General features: G+C 50.1%; 1 protein-coding gene across 4 annotated transcripts in view; it reads right to left on the bottom strand.

The window, feature by feature from the left end:
- Positions 1-19,756, bottom strand: part of Ngef (neuronal guanine nucleotide exchange factor) — a 65,674-nt gene that overhangs the window by 19,205 nt on the left and 26,713 nt on the right. Inside the window, exons 1-3 of one of the 4 annotated variants that reach the window (XM_063237096.1) lie at positions 10,996-11,243; positions 10,212-10,354; positions 4,802-5,106 (exon numbers count right to left, since the gene is read on the bottom strand). In XM_063237096.1, the coding sequence (XP_063093166.1) occupies positions 4,802-5,106; positions 10,212-10,354; positions 10,996-11,102 (555 nt within the window). In that variant the 5' untranslated portion in view covers positions 11,103-11,243. Of the gene's footprint in view, positions 1-4,801; positions 5,107-10,211; positions 10,355-10,869; positions 11,244-19,756 lie in introns of those variants that run through there. The other 3 variants (XM_003474410.4, XM_063237097.1, XM_023566896.2) reach the window with 3 other exon arrangements.

The raw sequence follows: 19,756 nt of genomic DNA, 5'->3' as shown, positions 1-19,756 counted from the left end.
GCTCTTGGGAATCTCAAAGTTGAATCCTTCCCGGGCCATTTAGTGAGACTTCTGTCTCCAAATAAAAAAAAAGTAAGTAAATAAAAGGCCCAGTGATACAGTGTTCCTGGGTTTGAGCCCTACTGCCCCACCCTGCAAAAACCAACAGGAGAAAGATAACTTAGGCCAATATGCGGTTATGTCTTTTATATATCTCCTCTATTGAAGTAGCTTATCTTTTATCTATTTTTACATTAAAAATTTCCCTGTTGAGTTTGTATATATTCTGCTGTGTCTTGTTAGATGAATGAATTGAAATATTTTCTCAAAGTCTAAAACTTCTTATGCTCTTATCAGTCTCTTTTGATTTTTTTTCTTTTTTTCTTTTTATCGGTACTGGGGATCGAACTCATGACCGCCTGCTTGCAAGGCAGGTGCTTATGCCACTAAGCTAAATCTCCAGCCCCAATTTTTTTTTTTTTTTTGAGACAGGGTCTCATTGTGGAGCCCAGGCTGCCCCAAACTCATGGTGATCCTCTTGCCTCAGCCTCCTGAGTACTGGGGATTACAGGCTGAGGCCTGCCGAGTGCAGGGATTACAGGCGTGAGTCACCACGCCACCCAGCTTTGTGCACTGATTTTTAAATATTTCACTAAGCTTACATTCTCAGGGTGAACCCCACTTAGCCATGATATGTTACTCTTTTCATTTTTTTTTTATTTTTTATTTTCATTTTATTTTATTTATTTTAATTTTTTTAAACGCAGCCGCGCTGTTCATATATTTTAATTACTAATATTTTGTACACCTGAGAGCCCTGTATAGTCTGCTATCGCTGGGGGGGGGGTCGATGCATTCTCTATGATCTCTTGTCCTTGGTTCTACTAATCACTGAGAGAAAACTGGTTTTGACTACACACACGCACAGCCTTCAACTACATGGTGGGTTTTAAAACACTTGTACTTGCATGTGCTGTAATGATCGGACTTGATGATCGCTACTTTCCTAGCTTTGAACCGCAGCCACCTGAGCCTGTGAAAGGATTCTGAAGCGCAGTCACCTCCATGCCTTTCCCTGCGTCCACTGCCCCCAGTGCACCTGGCAGCAGCACCATGGTCCCCACAGTGGCCTGGAGCCCGAGGCATCATTATCCAACCTCTGCTGCAGTGCCTGGGGGCTCAGGGAGCTGAGAGAGAACCCACAGAAGGAAACCTGCAGTGCCTCCACCTCTGGGAACCACTTGGAATGGAGGTGATCCTGGGCGCTGCCCACACGGCCCTGCCCTCACCGGGTCCTGCCAGGCAGCTTGCTGCAGACCAGGAGCTCTGCTGCATTTCAGCACCAGGCTTGGCCTCTCTTCTGCCAGTAATCCTTTTGAATACTGGTGTACTGTTGTGTTTTTAGCATTTTTATTTTAAAATGTATTTAAGGGGCTGGGGATTTAGTTCAGTGGCATAAGCGCCTGCCTTGCAAGCGTGTGGTCGTGAGTTTGATCCCTGGTACTGATAAAAAAAAAAAAAGTAAAAAAAACATATTTAAATTTAAAGAGGGTCTTGTTATGTTGCTCAGGCTGGTCTTGAACTCTTGGACTCAAGGGCTCCTCCTGCCTCAGCCTTCCCAGTGGTTGGTATTCCAGCTGCGTGCCTGCACCCACCTAAAATACTTGCTTCTGAGCCTGTGTTTGGTAGCTTGCATTTTCTTAGATCACTTGCTCAGCCTCTTCTCGGGACTCTCTGCCTTGGCTGGTGTCCTCGGGAGCATCCTTCTGGGGTGTTGGGACCTTGCTTTTGGGGTGTCTTCTCTGACATCGGAGGAGCTCAACCGATTTTGTGTTTATCCCTCACCTAACAAACCATGAAAGGCTGTGAATTTCAATCTAAATGCAGCACTGATGCCACGCCATGGGACTTCAGGCTTGCCTTGGTCACCTTGGATGTATTCTGTAGTTACTAAATTTATTTCCTCATCCTCAAAGTTAGGAGCATTTGAAACATTTCTGATTTTAAGTTTTTATTTGCTTGTTTCACTACAATGTAGTGATTTATCACAGCCACAGTAAAGTTTTAATAAAAATTAAACGGGCTTTTCGTTATGGCTTAACGTATGGTAGTATGTTATGGGTTTAGATGTGGATATCCCCCCAGTGCGTCATGAGCTGCATCTCCCGAGCCATTCTTTCTCCTTTTGAGACAGAATCTTAATGTGTAGTTCAGCCTGGCCTTGAACTCTCTGTGTAGCCCTTGCTGGTCTGGAACTCATCATCCTCCTGCCTCAGCCTCCTAAGTATTGGAATTACACATGTGCACCACCACACCTGGCTCAAACCAGTGTAAAAATACTAGGGGAGAAACACTGTAATGACCTCTAATGGTTTTGCACTTCATCTCCATAAACGCCTCAACTTCAAAAGCAGACAGCGCCTAAGGGCTGTGCTCTACTAGGACAAAGACTTTGGATAGCATTGGCCCCCTAGAGAGGCCAGTGGTCAAAGGAAAGGCTGGACGCACTGGGGTCTCGCTATGCACTGCAGGCTGGCCTTGAGCTCACTTTGTAGCCAGGCTGGCCTCGAACTCTCAACGATCCTCCTGCCTCAGCCTCCCAAGTGCTGGGATTACCGGAATCCCAGCTCGACCTTGTTACTGTCTTGTCCTGGCTTTACGGTCTGCTCAGATAGCGGGTTTACCTTTCTGACCATTGCAGGTTTTGGTATTTTATGGAGGACTTTCAGCAACTAACATTGATTGCTCTAACCGACTGGTGTCTTAATCACTCTTCTGTTCTTTTTACACTTTTCTTTGCTGTTTTCTGTTTTTCTTGCAGTGTGGCAGGGCTCCTTCTCTGCTTTTAGCTCCACTGGTGTTGGCAACGGTTCATGCCATGTTTTTTTTTTTTTTTTTTTTGAGCCAGGGTTTCACTATGCAGTTTAAATTGAACTTAAGCTCACTTTGTAGTCCAGGTTGGCCTTGAACACACAGCAGTCCTCCTGCCACAGCCTCCTGAGTGCTGGGATTACAGGTGTGTGACACCATACTCGATTCAGGCCATGATATTTTAAACTCAGCTTGCTAGGGTTGATCTCAGAGCTCTACAGCACAAGCTTCATTTGGAAAAACAAAAGCAAGCTTCTGAAGCCACCATTTATAATTCGCCGCTCCCAGGTAAGGAGGGCAGCATGACTAAAACATCTTTCTGATTGCACTGGCCGGGACCCCTAGGGACCCCCGGAGTCGTTTCAAAGTCTGGATTTACAGAGCCTAGATTTCCCAGCTGCAGGTCTGTGAGCAAACCTGAGTCTGGTTTGGAAGATACAGAGCTGAGCTCTTCTCAGTTCTGGTAGTTAATGCTGAAGAGTCTACTGTTTTTTATTGATTATTTGCTTATTATTTATTTTGTTTTATTTTGAAGATGATCATGCTACACATTTCACGCTGGCCTGGAACCCACTACATAACTCACTTTGAACTTGCAGTGATTTTCATGCCTCTAAGCCCTGGTGTCACAGGTGTGTGCCACCACACCCGGCAATTCATTTATTTTGGTACTGAGAATTGAACTCAGGACCTCATACTTGCCAAGTGGGTGCTGTGCTGCTGAGCTACATCCCCAGCCCTCTGGTTATTTATTTTAAGAGATGGGGGCCTGGCAGTGTCACCATGAGCTTATGTGATCCTCCTAACTCAACTGTTTTTTAAATAAAAATGAAGAACAGAGAAGGCGTTTATGGAATATAGCACAGGAGTAAAGAAGGAGAAGCCAGGACCAGGAAGCAGCCAGGGCTGCAGAGTGCAGGGGGCAGGGGTGGCTGCTGCGGAGACACAGATGACGGCCAGCATGTTTTACTTTTTCCTTTTGCACTCACTTTTAAAATCCCAAAGGGACTGCGGCTGGGGTTTTGCTCAATGGTGGAGCACTTGCCTGGCACCTGTGAGGCCCTGCGTTCTGTTCCCAACACAGAAATTTCCAGCACACGCACGCACACACACATTGGTGTGCACACGCATTTCCTCAGCCCTGGCCATCTATTCTCCTTGCCATCCACCATACTCTTGTCTCTCTAAGCCACTCAATGTCCTGGACGCTCAAATAACCTTTGTTCAACTCAAATGAACACTCAGAGGTCTCACCGTTCATCTCTGCCCGTTAGTTTTGTTTATTGAGACAGGGTCTCACTATGTAGTTCAGGTTGGCCTTGAACTCACAGCCATCCTCCTGTCTCAGCCTCCCAAGTGCTGCCGTTACAGGCATGTGCCACCATCCCCTGCTCTGTCCAGGTGAGTTTTAAGGGACTGTACCCTGGTAGCAGCGAGCCCCCGGGGACCTCTGTGACTTGGTCTCAGCCTTCCCCATGTCAGCTAATGTCCACCTGGATCACTAAACAAAGGGGTGATCAGCACAGGTCCTTGATTTCTGTAGCACCATTTCAGTAGCAGGTGGCCAGACCAAGGTTTGCTTTCAAAATATTTTCCCATCCAAAGTTCAAATGGCCCCAACACTGCTGTGGTGGAAGACTGTGAACAGAAAGAAACAAGGTAGAGTTCGGTCTACCTTGCCTCAAGCTGAGTGCCATGCGTGTGTGGAAACCACCATGACAAGAGACAGCTGTAAAAACGCAACCTTCCCGCCCAACCAAGCAGCAAAGCTCTGCACCCTCAACACTGCCAAGAGCTGCCTGAGAAGGCAGGCACCCAGGAAATAGTGTTATTTCCTTGCAGGAACGCTGCAAGAGATTTTTCGGGTGCCAGCCAGGGCAGTCACTCCAAGCCCTCCGCCCAGGACACCGCCCATGCCTGTGTCCCTGAGGATGCAGTCCCCAGCACCTACCTCCTGCAGCCTGACCTCCTCGGGCTGCAGGATGTCCAGCACGCCGCTGCTGCGGATCTCGGGCAGGTCCTGCCACAGGTTGAACCTGGAGTGAGGGTTGCTGAGCAGGCAAATCTGAGGCAGAGGTCTTCTCTCGGGTGGGCTCGCGGGCTCCTCCTCCTCCTCCTCCTCATCCTCCTCATCCTCAGGGGCGTCCTCACCGGCCGGGGACCCATCCTCATGGCTTTGGATTTCCGCATCCTGTTGCCTCCTGGTTTCGATCTCCTGGAGAGTCGATTTGTCTCGGTATTCCTGATACAGGAGTCCTGAAATCACAGAATGGTAGCAGGACTTTAGATGAATACCAAGAAAGCCAGGCTGGTGCACCTCAGTGGCAGCCTCCAGGGGCATGGGAGCCACCGCCGTCTTCTCCTTTTCTAGGAACACAGCTGAGTGTGCACATTTTTCCCAACAAATAAAGTCACCCCTGAACACACTGCCCACCCAAGCCCGCTCACACATGCTGTCCCCACTTGTGGGGGGCCAGACGCGAACACAGAGCTGCGTGGCCACCGCCCTGCAGGCAGGGCTGGTGGAACTGTCCCGGCTATGTTTTAATATCCCTGACGGATGCATCCCTTCCACAGCCCTAGACGCTTCAGCATTAAACTCAACCGTATTCATTTGTGAAATGGGAATGGCTGTAAATCTTCGTGCTGAAGCAAAAATCAGCGTCTCATCCGCTCAGGATCCCAAGGGGCTGCAGAGATCCATCTAAGCAGCAGGGGGAGGCAGGTGCTTCCCAAACCCCGATGGTGGCTGGGTGAGTTACCGAGGCTCCCTGGCAGGAGCCTCCCAAATCTGCACTGGAAATGAACTGGCCCCTGAGGCTCTTAATCAACATTATAAAGCTTTCACGCTAAGGGGAGGTGGCCTGGACTCCAAGCCATTAAGATCCTGTGTTTTTACTGTGCCAAGATCTAGCAGAATCCAGCATGGAGTTCATGTGTCAAAAGAATGAAAAAGGAAATCAGAGTCTGGGCCAAATGTGACCCAGGCTGACAGTGTCTCAGCCCAGGCCTTTAGGTTCCCCACAGAGGTCAATGCCATTGTGACACTAGAGAGGATGGCTGGGGACAGAAAATTAATTATTGCTTGGTGATCTGATGCTGTCTATACTGGTTCCTGCAGGTGGTCCTGGGGTCACTTTCCACGCTTAACACTGTGCCGACACCTGGAAGGCACTTGAATACCTACTGAACACCTTTCAAAAATACAGCCTCTAGTCTGACAGTGGCACACACCTGTGATCCCAACACTTGGGAGGCTGAGGCAGGAGGGTTGCCGCCAAGTTCGAGGCCAGCCTGGGCTGCATAGTAAGATCCTGTCTCAAAAAGCAAAACAAAACAAGAAATGGTCTCCAGAGTTCACAGAAGTGTCTCCTTAGCTTTGCCCCACACGGTGGGGATCAAGCCCAGAGCCTGTGCATGCCAGGCAAGCTCTCTGCCACCGAGCTACATTGCCCATCCCTTAGCAGACTTGTTTAGGTTCATAAACACGTCCAATGGTGCTACCGAAGCTAGATCCCAGGTAAATACTATCTGCAACTTCCCAGTGGGATGCAAACGCTGAAACACAAAAATATTAGTTTCGTGGGTAGACGGGTTGAAAATAGTATTTCTGAAATCACATCATGGCAGATGCTGTCGGCTACGTCTCCTCTGTTCCCTCCACCCCCACCCCCCAACTTCTCAGGGGTCAAGGTCTGGCTTGAGTGTGACCTGCTGTGCTCTACAAAGAGCAAGGTGGCCTCCAAGTTGCTCCACTTCCTGTCTCACCAGGTGACCTTTCCCCTGATGCTATTCAGCAGTCACCATCAGCACTGAGTAGGTGCTGGTATCAAGCTCTGAGATCTTCAAACGAGGAACTAAGTAAACCTCTTTTCTGTATAAAGTAGTCAGCCTCAGGTATTTTGTTATAGCAAACAAGACCAACAAGACATCCAGTCTAAGGTATTTTTATTATAGAAGAGGATTGAGACACTGGCCAAGGAGAAAGAGTAAGAGGGGACATCTTCTAAAGGGCTTCTCAAAAAGCTGTCCCCAGTAGACACTGGAAGACAAACCACTTTTCCTGCTTTCCTGGATGGCTGTTTAAGTGTGCAATGCCTGGAGCAATAGCAGCCATCCTGTCTCATAAGGCCCAAAGGAGCTGGGAAACAAAGACAGCTAGTAATTATTTAGGCAAATGGACCAGCTTTGGAGCTTCCTTCCTACTGGTTCACTGAGCCAGACCACCTCTATCGCTTATGGTCTTTTTGAGACAGAGTCTCACTATGTAGTTCAGGCTGGCCTTGAGCTCACTCCCAGGCTGGTCTTTAACTTGCAATAATCCTCTTGCCTCAGCCTCTTGAGTTCTGGGATTACAGGTGTTCACCCTCATGCCTGGCTATAGTCACTTTTTGCTGAATGTATTTTTATCTGTAGCTAAAGCCTTTCAATACAATTAATTTTAGAATTTTTAAGATTTCCTATTTTTATCCCAAGATATCTATTTAGAACACAGCTTAAACTCCAATTTTCTTGGAGTTACTGGGAATATAAACCACTTTTCATAACCTTTCATCTTTATTCGGCTTAAATTCTGATTACCATACAGAAAGAGCAGATGACTTCAGGGAAAGCGCGGTGTCTGATGAAACCTCTGCACGTGATGTGCCGCTAATACGCCGTCTTTTCCCCGTTTATCTTCTGTACATTTGAGTGGGCACAACTGCACGTGGAAGGTGCGTTTCCTCTACCGCTGGCCCTCGGGGCCTCATGGTCACAGAGCTGAAGACGCTGCCACCATCTCAGCTCGGGGAAGCGACCTGCCCTGGGTGCCCTGCTCCTGGCTGGCCGGGCTCCTGCAGGACGTGACCCCGGCCCCTCAGCCCTTCTAAATCCCTCTTCCTGAAGACATCGTTTTTTTCACTTTGTGTCCTTCAAATAGAAACCTGCAAAGAGCAGGAATCCTTCATTACTGTATTTAGTGCCAGGCATCGCGTTAGGTGCTGGGGACAACAGCAGCACACGCACATGCACACGCGTGTGCACACACACGCACACTCACGGAAGTGATAAAAAATATAGCAAACGCAGAGGGTTTCTCTTTGTAAAGTTCTGAAGCAGAACACACATTGCCAAGAGTGCTCACAGTTCCCTCACTGGAACACATCCATCCCCTCACCCTCGCCACTCTCCGAAACAGCTCTGGAGTCCTCTTTCCTGTGTTGCTGGTGGCACTCTCATAGTTATCTCAGCGTCCTCAACTAGTTCAAAAGGTTTCCTTTCCGTGGTCATTTGACCTTGGGGAAGAACATAAGTCACGCAGCACCACCCCGGTGGGTAAGGTGGACCAGGACATGCTGTCCTGCTTTTACAAGCTGCCTTTGTGCTCGGTCACTGTACTGCTTCTCTCGCCTCGTAAAGACAGAAAAGAGCCCTTGCAGGGCTGCTTCGGAAACTGGCAGGAATGTAATTCAGCACTTGGGAGGCCGAGGCAGCGCAAGGCCAGCCTGGGCTACAGAAGTGAGTTTAAGACCAGCCCGAACACAGGGCAAGAGCCTGTCTCAAAACAAGGGAGGCCAAGAAAGCAGCAGGGCACGATGGGATGTTTACAGAGAGAGGCAGGGTTTTGAGGGGATTCATGGCAATGTAGCTTTTACTGTAATAAATTTTAAATTGAAACATCTGCTGTACATGTATTTTACCCACTCACACACACACCCACAAGACCACTCTCAGGTCTATGATCTACCAGGGCTGTGGCCATATGGCAACAGCCACACCACTTCACACAAGGTTTGTTTGTTTGTTTTTCTCTCTTTGAGACAGGATCTCACTATGCAGTTCAGGCTGTTTCTGAACTCACAGCAATCCTCCTGCTTCAGCCTCCCAAGTGCTGGGATTACAGGTGTGTACCACCACTCCTGGCTTCAGCATGCTTTTGCCTGGCTTTGCCAGCAGCTGCTGTAAAATCCAACCTAGTGTCCCCGATTCATACCACTTCCACCTCCTTCCTTCCTCTGTAACCTTGGGAGCCTGCAGTCCCTTCCCGATGCCTGGCAGAGGCTGCTGGAGGGTCCCTGAGCACCACGAGAAGCCCCTGGCACAGCTGGCTGGGGACAGCCCTGTGCTGTTACCCCATACTTCTGCACCTCCAGGAGCAGAAGGTAGGCCCCATGACCCTGGCAGGTACTGCAGAGGACCTCTGGGAATAAGACACCAAGTGGCATTCTCTACCTCTGCCAGAGGAGGAAACTGAGGCCCAAGACAGTGACTCCCCCCAGCTCCATGCCTGTGCAGCAGCCCTGGGGAGGAAGCCCCACACCCTTGGAGAGGTGGCAGAAGCTGTGGGTTGCAGCCCCGACTGGACCGGGCTTGGCCATGGGGAGGTGGATTATCAAAGTCTCCATCCCAGATGGAGTGTCAGAGAGCTCCAGACATGGCCTGGGGAGTCTCTTTCAAATCCGGGATTTCCCACCTGGCATCAGTTTCAGATCATCCCTCTCTCCTCGCACACAAACAAAGCCAAAAGCCACCATCCTTCAGCCTGATACACTGGAGATGCGGTTCAGGGACAGATCCTCTGCCCCTGCTGCTCGGCCGCCTGCTCCTCCCACAGGGTGTGGGGCACCAGGACAAGGGGGACCCTGAGAAGCCTCTCCTTCAAGCTCCCTTCCTGGACACACTCCGTGTTGGTCTGAGGTTTGGGACTGGAGGACAGTTGTGTATTTAGGGAAGAAATCTTCCAAATTGAGAATTGTTATTTAAGTGAGCACAGAGCCAGCTGCTCTAAGGACATTGAAGAATACACCCTGGGCTGCCCCTCACTGCTGATGACAGGGGAACTCATTTGAAGTCACTAGCACCTTTTTTTTAAATGCAAGTGCTGGAGTTGTGGGGACACGTGAGAAGCCCCTCTGTGTATTCACAGCACTTCTCTGCACAGGTCACCCTCTGAGCTCCGGGCCCTCATCTCAACCTCTCCTGCCCCTGTACAGCTGGCCACCATCCTGCGGTTCTGCCAAGCCCCCCCTCCCCATCACGCCTCAGCTTCTGCTCCAGGCATCTCCCCCAGTCTTCCCAGCCCTTCCTTGCTGGGAGCTCAAGGAGGGGCCCCCTGCCTGGTTCAGCAATGCTGGTGCACCCCCCATCTTCCTGGCAGAAGTGACAGGAGACACAGGGCAAGTGGACAGCTCTGCAGAGAGCAGGACAGACACCCACTGACTAAGTTAGCCTGGGGGAGCAGCACCAATACTGCGTGGCAGTTTTGTCTGGGAAGCTGTTGAAAACCACAAATATCAAAACAGCACCCCATGTGCAAGAGGCCCTCTCCAGAGTCTCCTGGCACCCACGAAATGAAGCTGATGCCTACCGGGTTCACCCACCTATCTGTTCGATGAGGTTTCTCCAGGAGTCGGCAGGGATGGGGTGGATCATCTGCAGGGCCTCTGTGAGGGTGGTAGGGCTGTCGGCCAGGGCCGGGCACTCCTCGGGCGTGGTCCCATTTCCAGGGGTGGAGGACGACTCGCTGCCAGGGAGGGAGGACAGACAGCAGGCTGGTTATTTTTAAGCAACGACACACCTCGGCGGGCTGGAGACAGGCGTAGCCCCGGTGGCTGCTGGCCCGGGCACTGAGCCCTAGGCACCCAGGCAAGGGTCGCAGTGATGCAGTGACCCCTCCCGGCCGAGCAGGCCCCCCAGGCCTGTTCTGTCACTGCACTAGGGCGCGACGGGGTGATTCATCCCACACAAGCCCGCCCAAACCTTCATGTTTTTCGAGCTCGTGGGTAGGCAGCGGAAACTTGGCGCACCCTGCCCGCGCCCAGCGCCTCAAGGCAGCCCCGACGGCCCCGAGGCCAAGAGGCCCATGGGCGTCCCCCGCATGTCACTGCCCTGGCACCTTGAGGACCTCGATCCCCGGGCCCCAGGGTCAGGACCGCAAGATGGAGGACAGGGCGGGAAGCGCGCCCAGGATGACCTGGGCAAGGGCGCAGAGGCGAACCGCTGGGGACCGGAATGGGGACGAGGGCGACCGAGACGCACCCGCCCGGGGACGTGGTCCAGTGAGGCCCGGGGCGAGTAGGGCCGAGGCTTTGGTGCGGGGTCCGGTCCAGGTGCGCAGGCCGGCGAGTGGTGGCCGTCGCCAGGCGCTCGCGGGAGGACGCTCACCTGCCAGGCAGGTGTCCTGTCGCCGAGTCGCGCGCGTCGCTCTCCGAGGTGGAGCTGTCGTGGTCCACGGCACAGGCGGCGCTGAAGGCTGCGGCCAGCAGCTCCATGGGGCCCGGGACGCAGAGAGAGCGGGGCGCGCAGTGGGCGGCCGGGGGCCCGGGCCGGACCGGGGGCGACGCGCGGGCTTAGGTCGCGGCGCGCGGCTGGAGCCAGAGCTGCCGCCGCCGCCACCACCGCCGCTGTCAAGCGCTCCCGCGGGCGCGCGCGCGCCTGGGGCTCCGGGGGGGTTGCCACGGCAACGCGGTCCGGCGCAGCGGGCGGGGCGGCAGTGGGGCGGGGGCGCGGGGCGCAGTGCGGCCGGGACCACGCGCGGCTCCTCCTCCCCGCGGTGGCCGCTCCGGGCGCTGGAGCGCGAGGACAGACCGCGGCCACAGCTGCGTCCCCGCTGTGCGCCCCGCCTCGCCGCGATCGCAGTGGCTTGGCGAGACAACCCTCTGCGCTGCGCACCCCGAGTCGCCGTTGCGCCCACGCCGCGCACCCCCTGTAGCTCCCGTGGGCTGGAGGCTGTGCGATGCTGGCTAGGACGCCCGAGCCCAGCCTGGGGAACGCGTCCCCAAGGCGCCCCTACGATTCCGGCTCAAGGCAGAGGCTGGAGAAGCCCCTGCACCCCACTCCAGAAGCCTAAATTGGGGAGGGGCCCGCAAGGAGGCGGCTCCTGGGCCGCCTCTGGGCTACTCGGGAGACGCTGGCGGCCTGGGATGGATTTGTGGGCGCTAGAGGAGAAACAAAGTAATCCTAATTCTCTACGCGGTGTAGCCCGCTAGTCACATTGCGCTTTTGGAATCTGCAACTTTGTGTCAGCTCCTGCAGTCTGCTCCCGGACGGAGAAAGAGAGCAAAAATAGGCAACCGGATTGGAGCGAGGCTGGCCAACTTCTGCCTGGGGATCGCGCTTCTTCCCCAAGGTCCCTTCCCGGAGGCCGGCCTGCTCCCTGCGGTGGGCGCCTTGGTGACGCACAATTCGGCCATGGATCAATTTGTACACAAGCGGTCTGGATGTCAGCAAAAGTGAGGAGTGTACTTCTGCTGGCCTTCACATCCCGCCCACCCACAGTGCTTTAAGTGAATGCATGCCCGGTTTTCTCCTCCCCCACCTACTGAACCAGGGGCCTTTGCACTGAGCTAATCTCCAGCCTCCCTGTTTTTCTCTCTCTCTCTCTCTCTCTCTCTCTCTCTCTCTCTCTCTCTCTCTCTCTCTCTCTCTCTCTCTCTTTCTTAATTTTCAAGACAGATCTCACTGTCTTTAAATTGTCCAGATTGGAGTTGAATTTTAAATCCTCCTGCCTCAGCCTCCCAGCTCCTGGTCATGGTGGTAGGGTTCAGTTACTAACTGATTGGCTTTAATCTATTCACCAATATGGAAAGAATGTGATGGGAGCAGTGGCAGTGGATAAAGTTTAAACAGAGGGAGCCCTTTGACTAGGGAACTGCCCTTCTTGGGTCCAGGAAAGTCACCCACCATCCCATCCTCCTTTAGTCGTCTTGGCTGTGTTGCTTGCAGCCTTGGAAGGTGCCCCAGCCCTAGTTGGTCCCCAGGGCCCAAGGATACCCAAACTGTTTGCTCCGCCTCCAAGACACCTTGGACTCCAGTAGTCATCCCTTGCCCCTGCTCTCTTCCCAGAGCTCTGCACCTGAACATCGTCTGCACTCAACTTGGCTGCAGCCCCCCTCACCCTAGGCTTATGGAGGTTGCAACAGGTCAGGGGCCCGTTCTGGTGAGACCTTTTGGGGCCAAACACTGCTGACTTCTTGTTTATTCCCACCAGAGTCTCTTTGGAAAGGCACTAATCAGGTTCATGGGGCTCCACCCTCACGACCTAAAGCCAGCCAAAGGCCCCACCTCCTACCATCACATAAAGGGTTAGGGTTCGAACATGAATTTTGGGGAACACGAATATTCAGCCCACACTGTTCTCCATCATGTTCTTCCCCCCTGCAAAATACATCCCCCCCCCCAAGTTTCCACACGTTCAGCATTAAGTCTAAAATCCAAAGTCTCATCTAAATATTCTCTAAAACAAGCGTGGCTGGGCCCAAAGCTGTGCTCCTGAGGCAGCATCGCTATACAGCTGAGAAGCCCAGAACCTAACCAGTTATGCTCGGAACTGCAGCAGTGTGAGAGACACCTTTAGACGCCTGCCTCCCCAGGAGAAATAGGAAAGACTAAAGAGGTACAGGTGACTGAAGAATGAAATACTCTGCTTTCTGGACTCCCGGAAAGAAAAGTGGGGCCACCTCAGGGACCCAAGGATGTCAGTGTCCCCCTCTGTTTGCTGGGGTGCTGCACAGTCTGGCCACGCCGGGCTCTCTGTGAGGCTGGGGGACCAGCAGCAGCCAGCCAAGAGGTGGGCACCTTGGGAACCAGCCTTACTTCTGCCTCTGCCATCGGCTCCAATGCTAACGGCTCAGGGTGCTCTCGGGACCCCACGGTCCCTTACACATCCCCTTCTCCTGGTCACAGTCGCTCCTCTCCACAGGTGACCTTGCTCACTGTCCCCTCTCTAAGCTGCAGGTCTGACTTCAGACTCTTTGGTTGCTGGAGCCCCCTCGCCTGGACACAGCACTGCCTCCTCCTGCTGTCACCGGTCACCCGGACACTGCAGGCTTTGTCTCACCATGCTTTCCTGGCTGTGGACTTTTTTAGGTGCTGCCCCTCCCAGTCCCTCCCTGTGGTGATGTCCTCTGCCTGTAAGGTGCCACTCTGTCGTGGTTCCCAACGCTGTCCTGGGCTCCCTTGGGAGCAGCGCACGATAGGCAGTGAGGACCCTGCTGGTGCATGTGGCTTTGCTGTCCCTGACATCCAGTTTTAGTGGAATCTGTTACCTTCACACGCTGCTGCGCCAGAGAAAGGAGACAACTTTTTAAAAAGTGAATATCTCAAAGTAAAATTACATAGGTTAAGAGGAGTATAATAAAATCTTCCAGATGAAAAATAAGCTAAAAATATCCTCCTAATTATAAAATCGCTTGGAAAGTCACTGACTTCTGAGGCATATAACCTTAAAGCTAAATTCCCCATGTTCTATTTTCTGTCATATTTAGTGCTTATTAGGCAACCTGTTATTAAAATCTTTGCTTCACTGACATTTTGCTCTGAATCACTCACAAAATAAAATCTTAAAAAGCAGTTCAAATATTTATACCTGGCTGGCACACAGTAGGTGCTCTGGAATCACTTGTGAGTGAATTGATGGTATGCACATAATATTTTTTTAAAAGGAAAGTTATGTTAGGTATTTTACCTCAATATTACTTACTTCTTTCCTTGGGTTATAGGTGTCAGAAGCAAAGTAGGTTTTTGTTTATGTAGCTTCAGTCTTGAGAGTCTTTGTTTATGTTCATAATATTTTCCTTGATCCTAAAGGGAGCATTTCTGGAAGAGGAAGAATCTTCAAGATGCTCTATCTGGTCCAACATTCATTTTACAGAATCAGGACTGAAGGGTAACGGAGAAGCCCCAGGTCTCACCGCCAGCCAGGGGTGGATGTGAAGCAGATGAAGACGTGTGTGTATGTGTGTGGGGGGAATGGGGCTCAAACCCAGGGCTCTGCAGCTGCTAGGCAAGTGTTGTACCATTCAGCCATACCCCAAGAACTGCACATTTCTGCTCACTTTGTCTATTTCGGTGTCACGTGGCATGCCACCAGGTAACACATGTTAAAAAAGACATTTGTATTCTTAAACGTTATAGGCTATGCCTTGGATACTTCTCTCTGTGTCTCTGTCTCTCTCTGGAGAAGATTTTCCTCAAATACACACTATATTCATCTAGAAACAGTCATTTGATAGTTTTTAATTAATTGGCGCTTTGAAGTCTACGGGCGCAATGGTTTACATCTGTCACTCTCAAAAGACTCTTCTGCTTGCTTTGAAAATACACATTTGCATGCATGCAGCCGGTGGCGGTGGCAGCAGCCACCCTGCAGAAAGCCCCTCCTCCAGTGCTCCTCGGGCTGGCTCAGTGGCTGGCACAGACAGGGAGGTGGCCGTGCGGCTGCCCCTCACTCTGCCAGCCTCTGATGCGACTCAGAGTCGAGCTGTGACCTCTCCCTGCTGGTTTCCTTCCTGCCTCTTTTTCTCTCCCTCCAGGTGCCCTCGGTGTGGCTGCTGGGTGAGTTTCCCCACAGCACTGCCAACCCACACTCCTGTTCTCCGATTGCCTGGTAGAGCTAACGCCCCACCCCGGCTGGGGCGGTCCACGTGAAAGTAGAACGAGGTTCTCGAGAACCTCCCTGGTCGTGCTTTCTGTGTGTTCCACTCTGGTGACCCTGAACTTGTTGGGAGCTTCTATGGCAATGTCACTTATCTCAGATCTCCACCTCAAACTCATCTGGGACACACTGAGAAAGAGCGGGTGCATAAGTCAACACAGGGGAGGAGTGGACCTTTGTTATGGTTTAAATATGAAGTTTCCCAGAGACTCAAGTATTGAGGGGTTGATGCCCGAGGGCTCTGACCCCAGCCATGGACTGAAACCTCTGAAGCCGTGAGTTGAAACAATTCCTTCCCCCTTTAAGCTGTGCATGTTAGGTATTTCGTCCTACTGAAGAAAAGCTGATGAGTGCGGCCTTGCATTGCTGTGCTCTGGGTATTCTTCCTTGTTCTCCGTGGTTACTGACCATGGTGTGACTGTTCCTTGGAACTGTGTCTTGGCATTACATCTTGGGCTTCCTTGGTGGATGAGACGTTCCCTCACTCAAACTCTTGGGGACTCACAAGTAATGGCTTCCAGAACTGGTGCTCCAGGCTTGAGGGGAGTAGCTGTGGTTTTCTGGGGAATCACAAAACCCACAAACACCATACTCGGTGTTTTGTTTGTGCCCTGTTTTGATGTGGTTGCTACGGTGGACTTTTGGTTCTATAGGGAAAAGGCCAGAGGGATGAGGAGACAAAACAAACCTGTCTGCTGTAGTTCTGGATGGAAGCCCAGAGTATGGGAAGCAGGCCCATCACATTGGGGCTTTGTTGCCAATGGCTGGATATTGCTATTATGAACATAGTTTCTGAATCAAAAATAAATGGCCAAGAATCTTGTTCCAGTTCTGAGCATGAGAAGCTGGAGGCTGCTGCTTGGCTGGTGAAGGGAATTTCCACAGTGCTGTCAGGGCCAGTGTGTCCCTCGTAGTATCCTTAAAAGGCTGGACAAATGGTAGCCGGGATGCCAGTAATGTGAACAGCCTCCTGGAAACGTGTTTCCAAAAACAAGTTCCCCAAAAACTCATAAGAAAAGACATTGGGTTTACCTGAAACTGTGGGAAGTCAGGGGAAGCCTGAGTGGTGGTTTTCTCGCCTGGAATTCAGAAGGTAGGGGCCGTGGGAAGTGGGTGACCTCAGGGGCGTTAGGCCAGCAGGCCATGCTAAAGTCAGGGGCGCTGAGGAGTAAGTCCTGTAATTTTCACAGTCTGATTGAGGATGAAGCTTAGAGGAAATAAGATCGGGAGTTGTCTAGGTGGACATAGTTACACTCTGATGGTGACCGTGGGCATTACATACTCCTAATCAGAGCTCAGACTCTCAAGAAAAGAACAGTCCCTTCCGTCCATTGAGTCAATGCATTTAAATTTACCTTATCAACTACATCCTCCTATATTCAGGGGAGCACACTGCGTCCAGGAAGCAGTGCTGTTAGTATTGTCAGGAAGCCTGTACGTGGTGCCAAATTAGCTTCGTTGTACGGAGACTGCGTGGCCTTACTCGTTCCACATGGAACAACCATTTAAGTATTAATAGAAGAGAAAAAGGTGTCCATTTATAAACAAAACAGATTCGCAACAACTGCAGTAGGTAAGAAAATTAAATAGAAGTCACAAATAATTGGATTTTGGAAAAATGCTTTCCATACTGAGAAGTAAACTGTGTTACAACTTTTTTTTTCCTATTGAAGCAACCACCTTGTGTGTAGCATCCAGGAGGAGAAATGCTTTTTGTTGAGTTACCAGGACTAACTGTTCAAGGATTCTGGGTGCCAAATTTTTTTTTTTTTAATTTTAAAAAGCAAAAAGAAAAAACCAAGAGAAATGATACAGAATTTCAAAAAAAAAAGTAGGAAATTAACACTAATGTACTGCATATTGTTATCTTAGAAGTAGTTGTTCAGGCCACAAGATTTAAGCACTAAAAGATGATCAGACAATCAAACAGTCAAGGAGATTGAAGAGGAACTCAGAAAATGGAAAGATTCCTTGCTCTTGATGGAAAAACCAACATAGTAAAAATGGCCATACTCCCAAAACTGTGTATACATATTTAATGCAATCCCAATCAAAATACCATTAACATATCTCACAGATCTAGAGAAAACATCCTTAAAATTCATTTGGAAATAGAAGAGATCTAGAATAGCAAAGGCAATCCTGGGCAAAAACAAGGTAGGAGGCATCATAATCCCTGACTTGAAATTATACTACAAAGCTACTGTGATTAAAAAATCAGTATGGTGCTGGCAAAAAACAGACCTGAGGATCAACGGAACAGATTAGATGCAGAAACAACTCCAAAGGTACTCAGCCACCTTATCGTTGACAAAGGAGCCAAATACATTCACTGGAAGAAAGATAGCGTCTTTAATAAATGGCGCTGGGAAAATTGGCTTTTTGCATGCCAAAGACTGAAACTAGACCCACACCTATCACCATGCACTGAACTAAAGTAAAAATGGATCAAAGATCGAAGTATTAAAACAGAAACACTAAGTCTACTGAAAGACCAGGTAGGTAGAAATTTTGAAATCACAGGGCTAGGCAGTCAGTTCATGAACAAAACACAGACTGCACAGGAAGTACTTCCCAGAATCAACAACTGGGATCTCGTCTTATTAAAGAGTTTTTGCACTTCAAAAGAAACCACCAATTAAGTGTTTTTTGATGGGATGGGTCATGTTAGCTGTGCCCCCAAAATGTCCACTCCTGGGTCCTTGCCTGTCCCCCTGATGCTGACAGGGTACCTTTCTTCCACATAACTCAAAGCTTTTGGCTACAATTGCTGCTTCTATTTCAGAGTCAGGTGATGGCAGTGCTCACATTAACACAAAATAACTGATGTTATAAAGAAAAAAAAATGGCATTTCAGAAATACAGCAGCCAGAAAGTGCTGAAAACGTATGGCCAGCAGTGCGGCGATTGTCCTTGGCCTCTGAGGGTGCTGTGTGAATTGATCTGAACTTCCTGAGGGGCGACCTGGCTACAGGATCCTAAACTTGCACCTCATTATGCTCCTTGGCGAAGAGATTCTACCTCTAGGAATATATGCAAATGCACTATTAAATGTGTGCAAAAAAAATTTTGAAAAGCCGCAGGGATGTTTAGCAGATGCTATTTATAATAATGCAGTGTTCAGAGTCACCTAAATGTCTAGAAGCAGAAAGTGGACTATTTCAATTCTGCCTCTCCCATGGAATCCCATCCCATTAAAGAGATTTTAGAAGAATAATTGGGAAAGAGGTCCACGATATTTTAAATGAAGAAGCAGATGCTCAAACTCGCTGGTTTATGATCTTACTGTGTTTATGGTGGACTTTCATGTGCGAGGTTGTAAGTGTACCTGCGTACTTCCAAAAGGACGGTAGACCAACCACCAAAATTATTTCCCAGTTCCTGTAGCTGGCTGGCTGAATTCAGACACAATTTTCCTCCTTTTTTTACTCATCTGTGTTTGAATTTTTTTTTACAGTAAATGTGTCACTTACATAATAAGGGGGAAAGTGACTTTAAAAATATCAATCTTCTACCGTGCATTAATTTGGGGCAGCACTGTACAGTGTACTTTGGGGGAGTCTGATGAATCTGAAAGAGGAGGCAAGGGTATTTATATGCTCTCTGGGCACCTTTTAAGGGGGGTATACCTCAATTTGTTACGTAAATGAATCTCTGAAAAAAGCTCTATGGCTTCCAAAGAATCACGAATTGGAGTTCCACAGTAAATTACTTCCTGCAACGGTAACATGCAGGCACTTACTTGATATGGGAATCTGCCTGACTGTGAAAATAGTCCTTTTTCCAGAAATTCCCCTTTCCCTTCCTCAAATCCATGTGTAGCATCCTAAGCAGAGTGGTTCTTCTATCCCACGTTCCACTGGAGCAATGAATCACGAGCTGACCTGGAACCTGCAGTGATCCTCCTGCCTCAGCCTCCAGAGTGTTAGATTTACAGGCTAGCGGCACTATGCATATCTTTGAATGAGACTGGGTGGGGGTTTCCCAGTGCCCTCAAGAAACCAGAGACACGGAAACATCTTACAGACTCCTTTCTAGCCTATGAAAACCTGCGTGTACCTTTAACTCTAGCCCTGTTATTTTCTAGGAAGAAAATCGGGTTAGCAGCAAGAAGTGCAATTGCACTTCTGTTATTTACTGACCTGCTGCACAGCCCTCCTTCAGGCTGCCTGGCGGTGTCTGCTTTTCCTGGATTTAAAGCTGTGTCTCATCTTTTCTGTGCAGGGAAGATTGTGTGCTAAGCTATTGCTGTTTTCCAGATGTTGCTCAACCCCTGGAGTGACTTTTATTTGTCATAGACAGTGGGAATCCCTAGGCCTGTTTCACCGTTCAGCTGTGCTGAGTCTTTAACAGGTCTCTCCTTCCTCCTTTTTCAAGGAAGGTTTTGGGCAGCCAGAAATATAGGCTTCTGCATGAAACTAACATTTGTCCTTAAAAAGGAAATCGACTCCAACTTGTCACTTGCTAGCTGAGCATTTTCAGTAGGAAGTC

Source organism: Cavia porcellus, unplaced genomic scaffold, assembly GCF_034190915.1.
Source record: "Cavia porcellus strain 051 isolate PalLab524CR breed Dunkin Hartley unplaced genomic scaffold, mCavPor4.1 scaffold_26, whole genome shotgun sequence".
In the NCBI taxonomy this organism is placed as follows: domain Eukaryota; kingdom Metazoa; phylum Chordata; class Mammalia; order Rodentia; family Caviidae; genus Cavia; species Cavia porcellus.
Note: the sequence above shows the minus strand (reverse complement) of the source record. Positions and strands in the feature narration are given on the sequence as shown.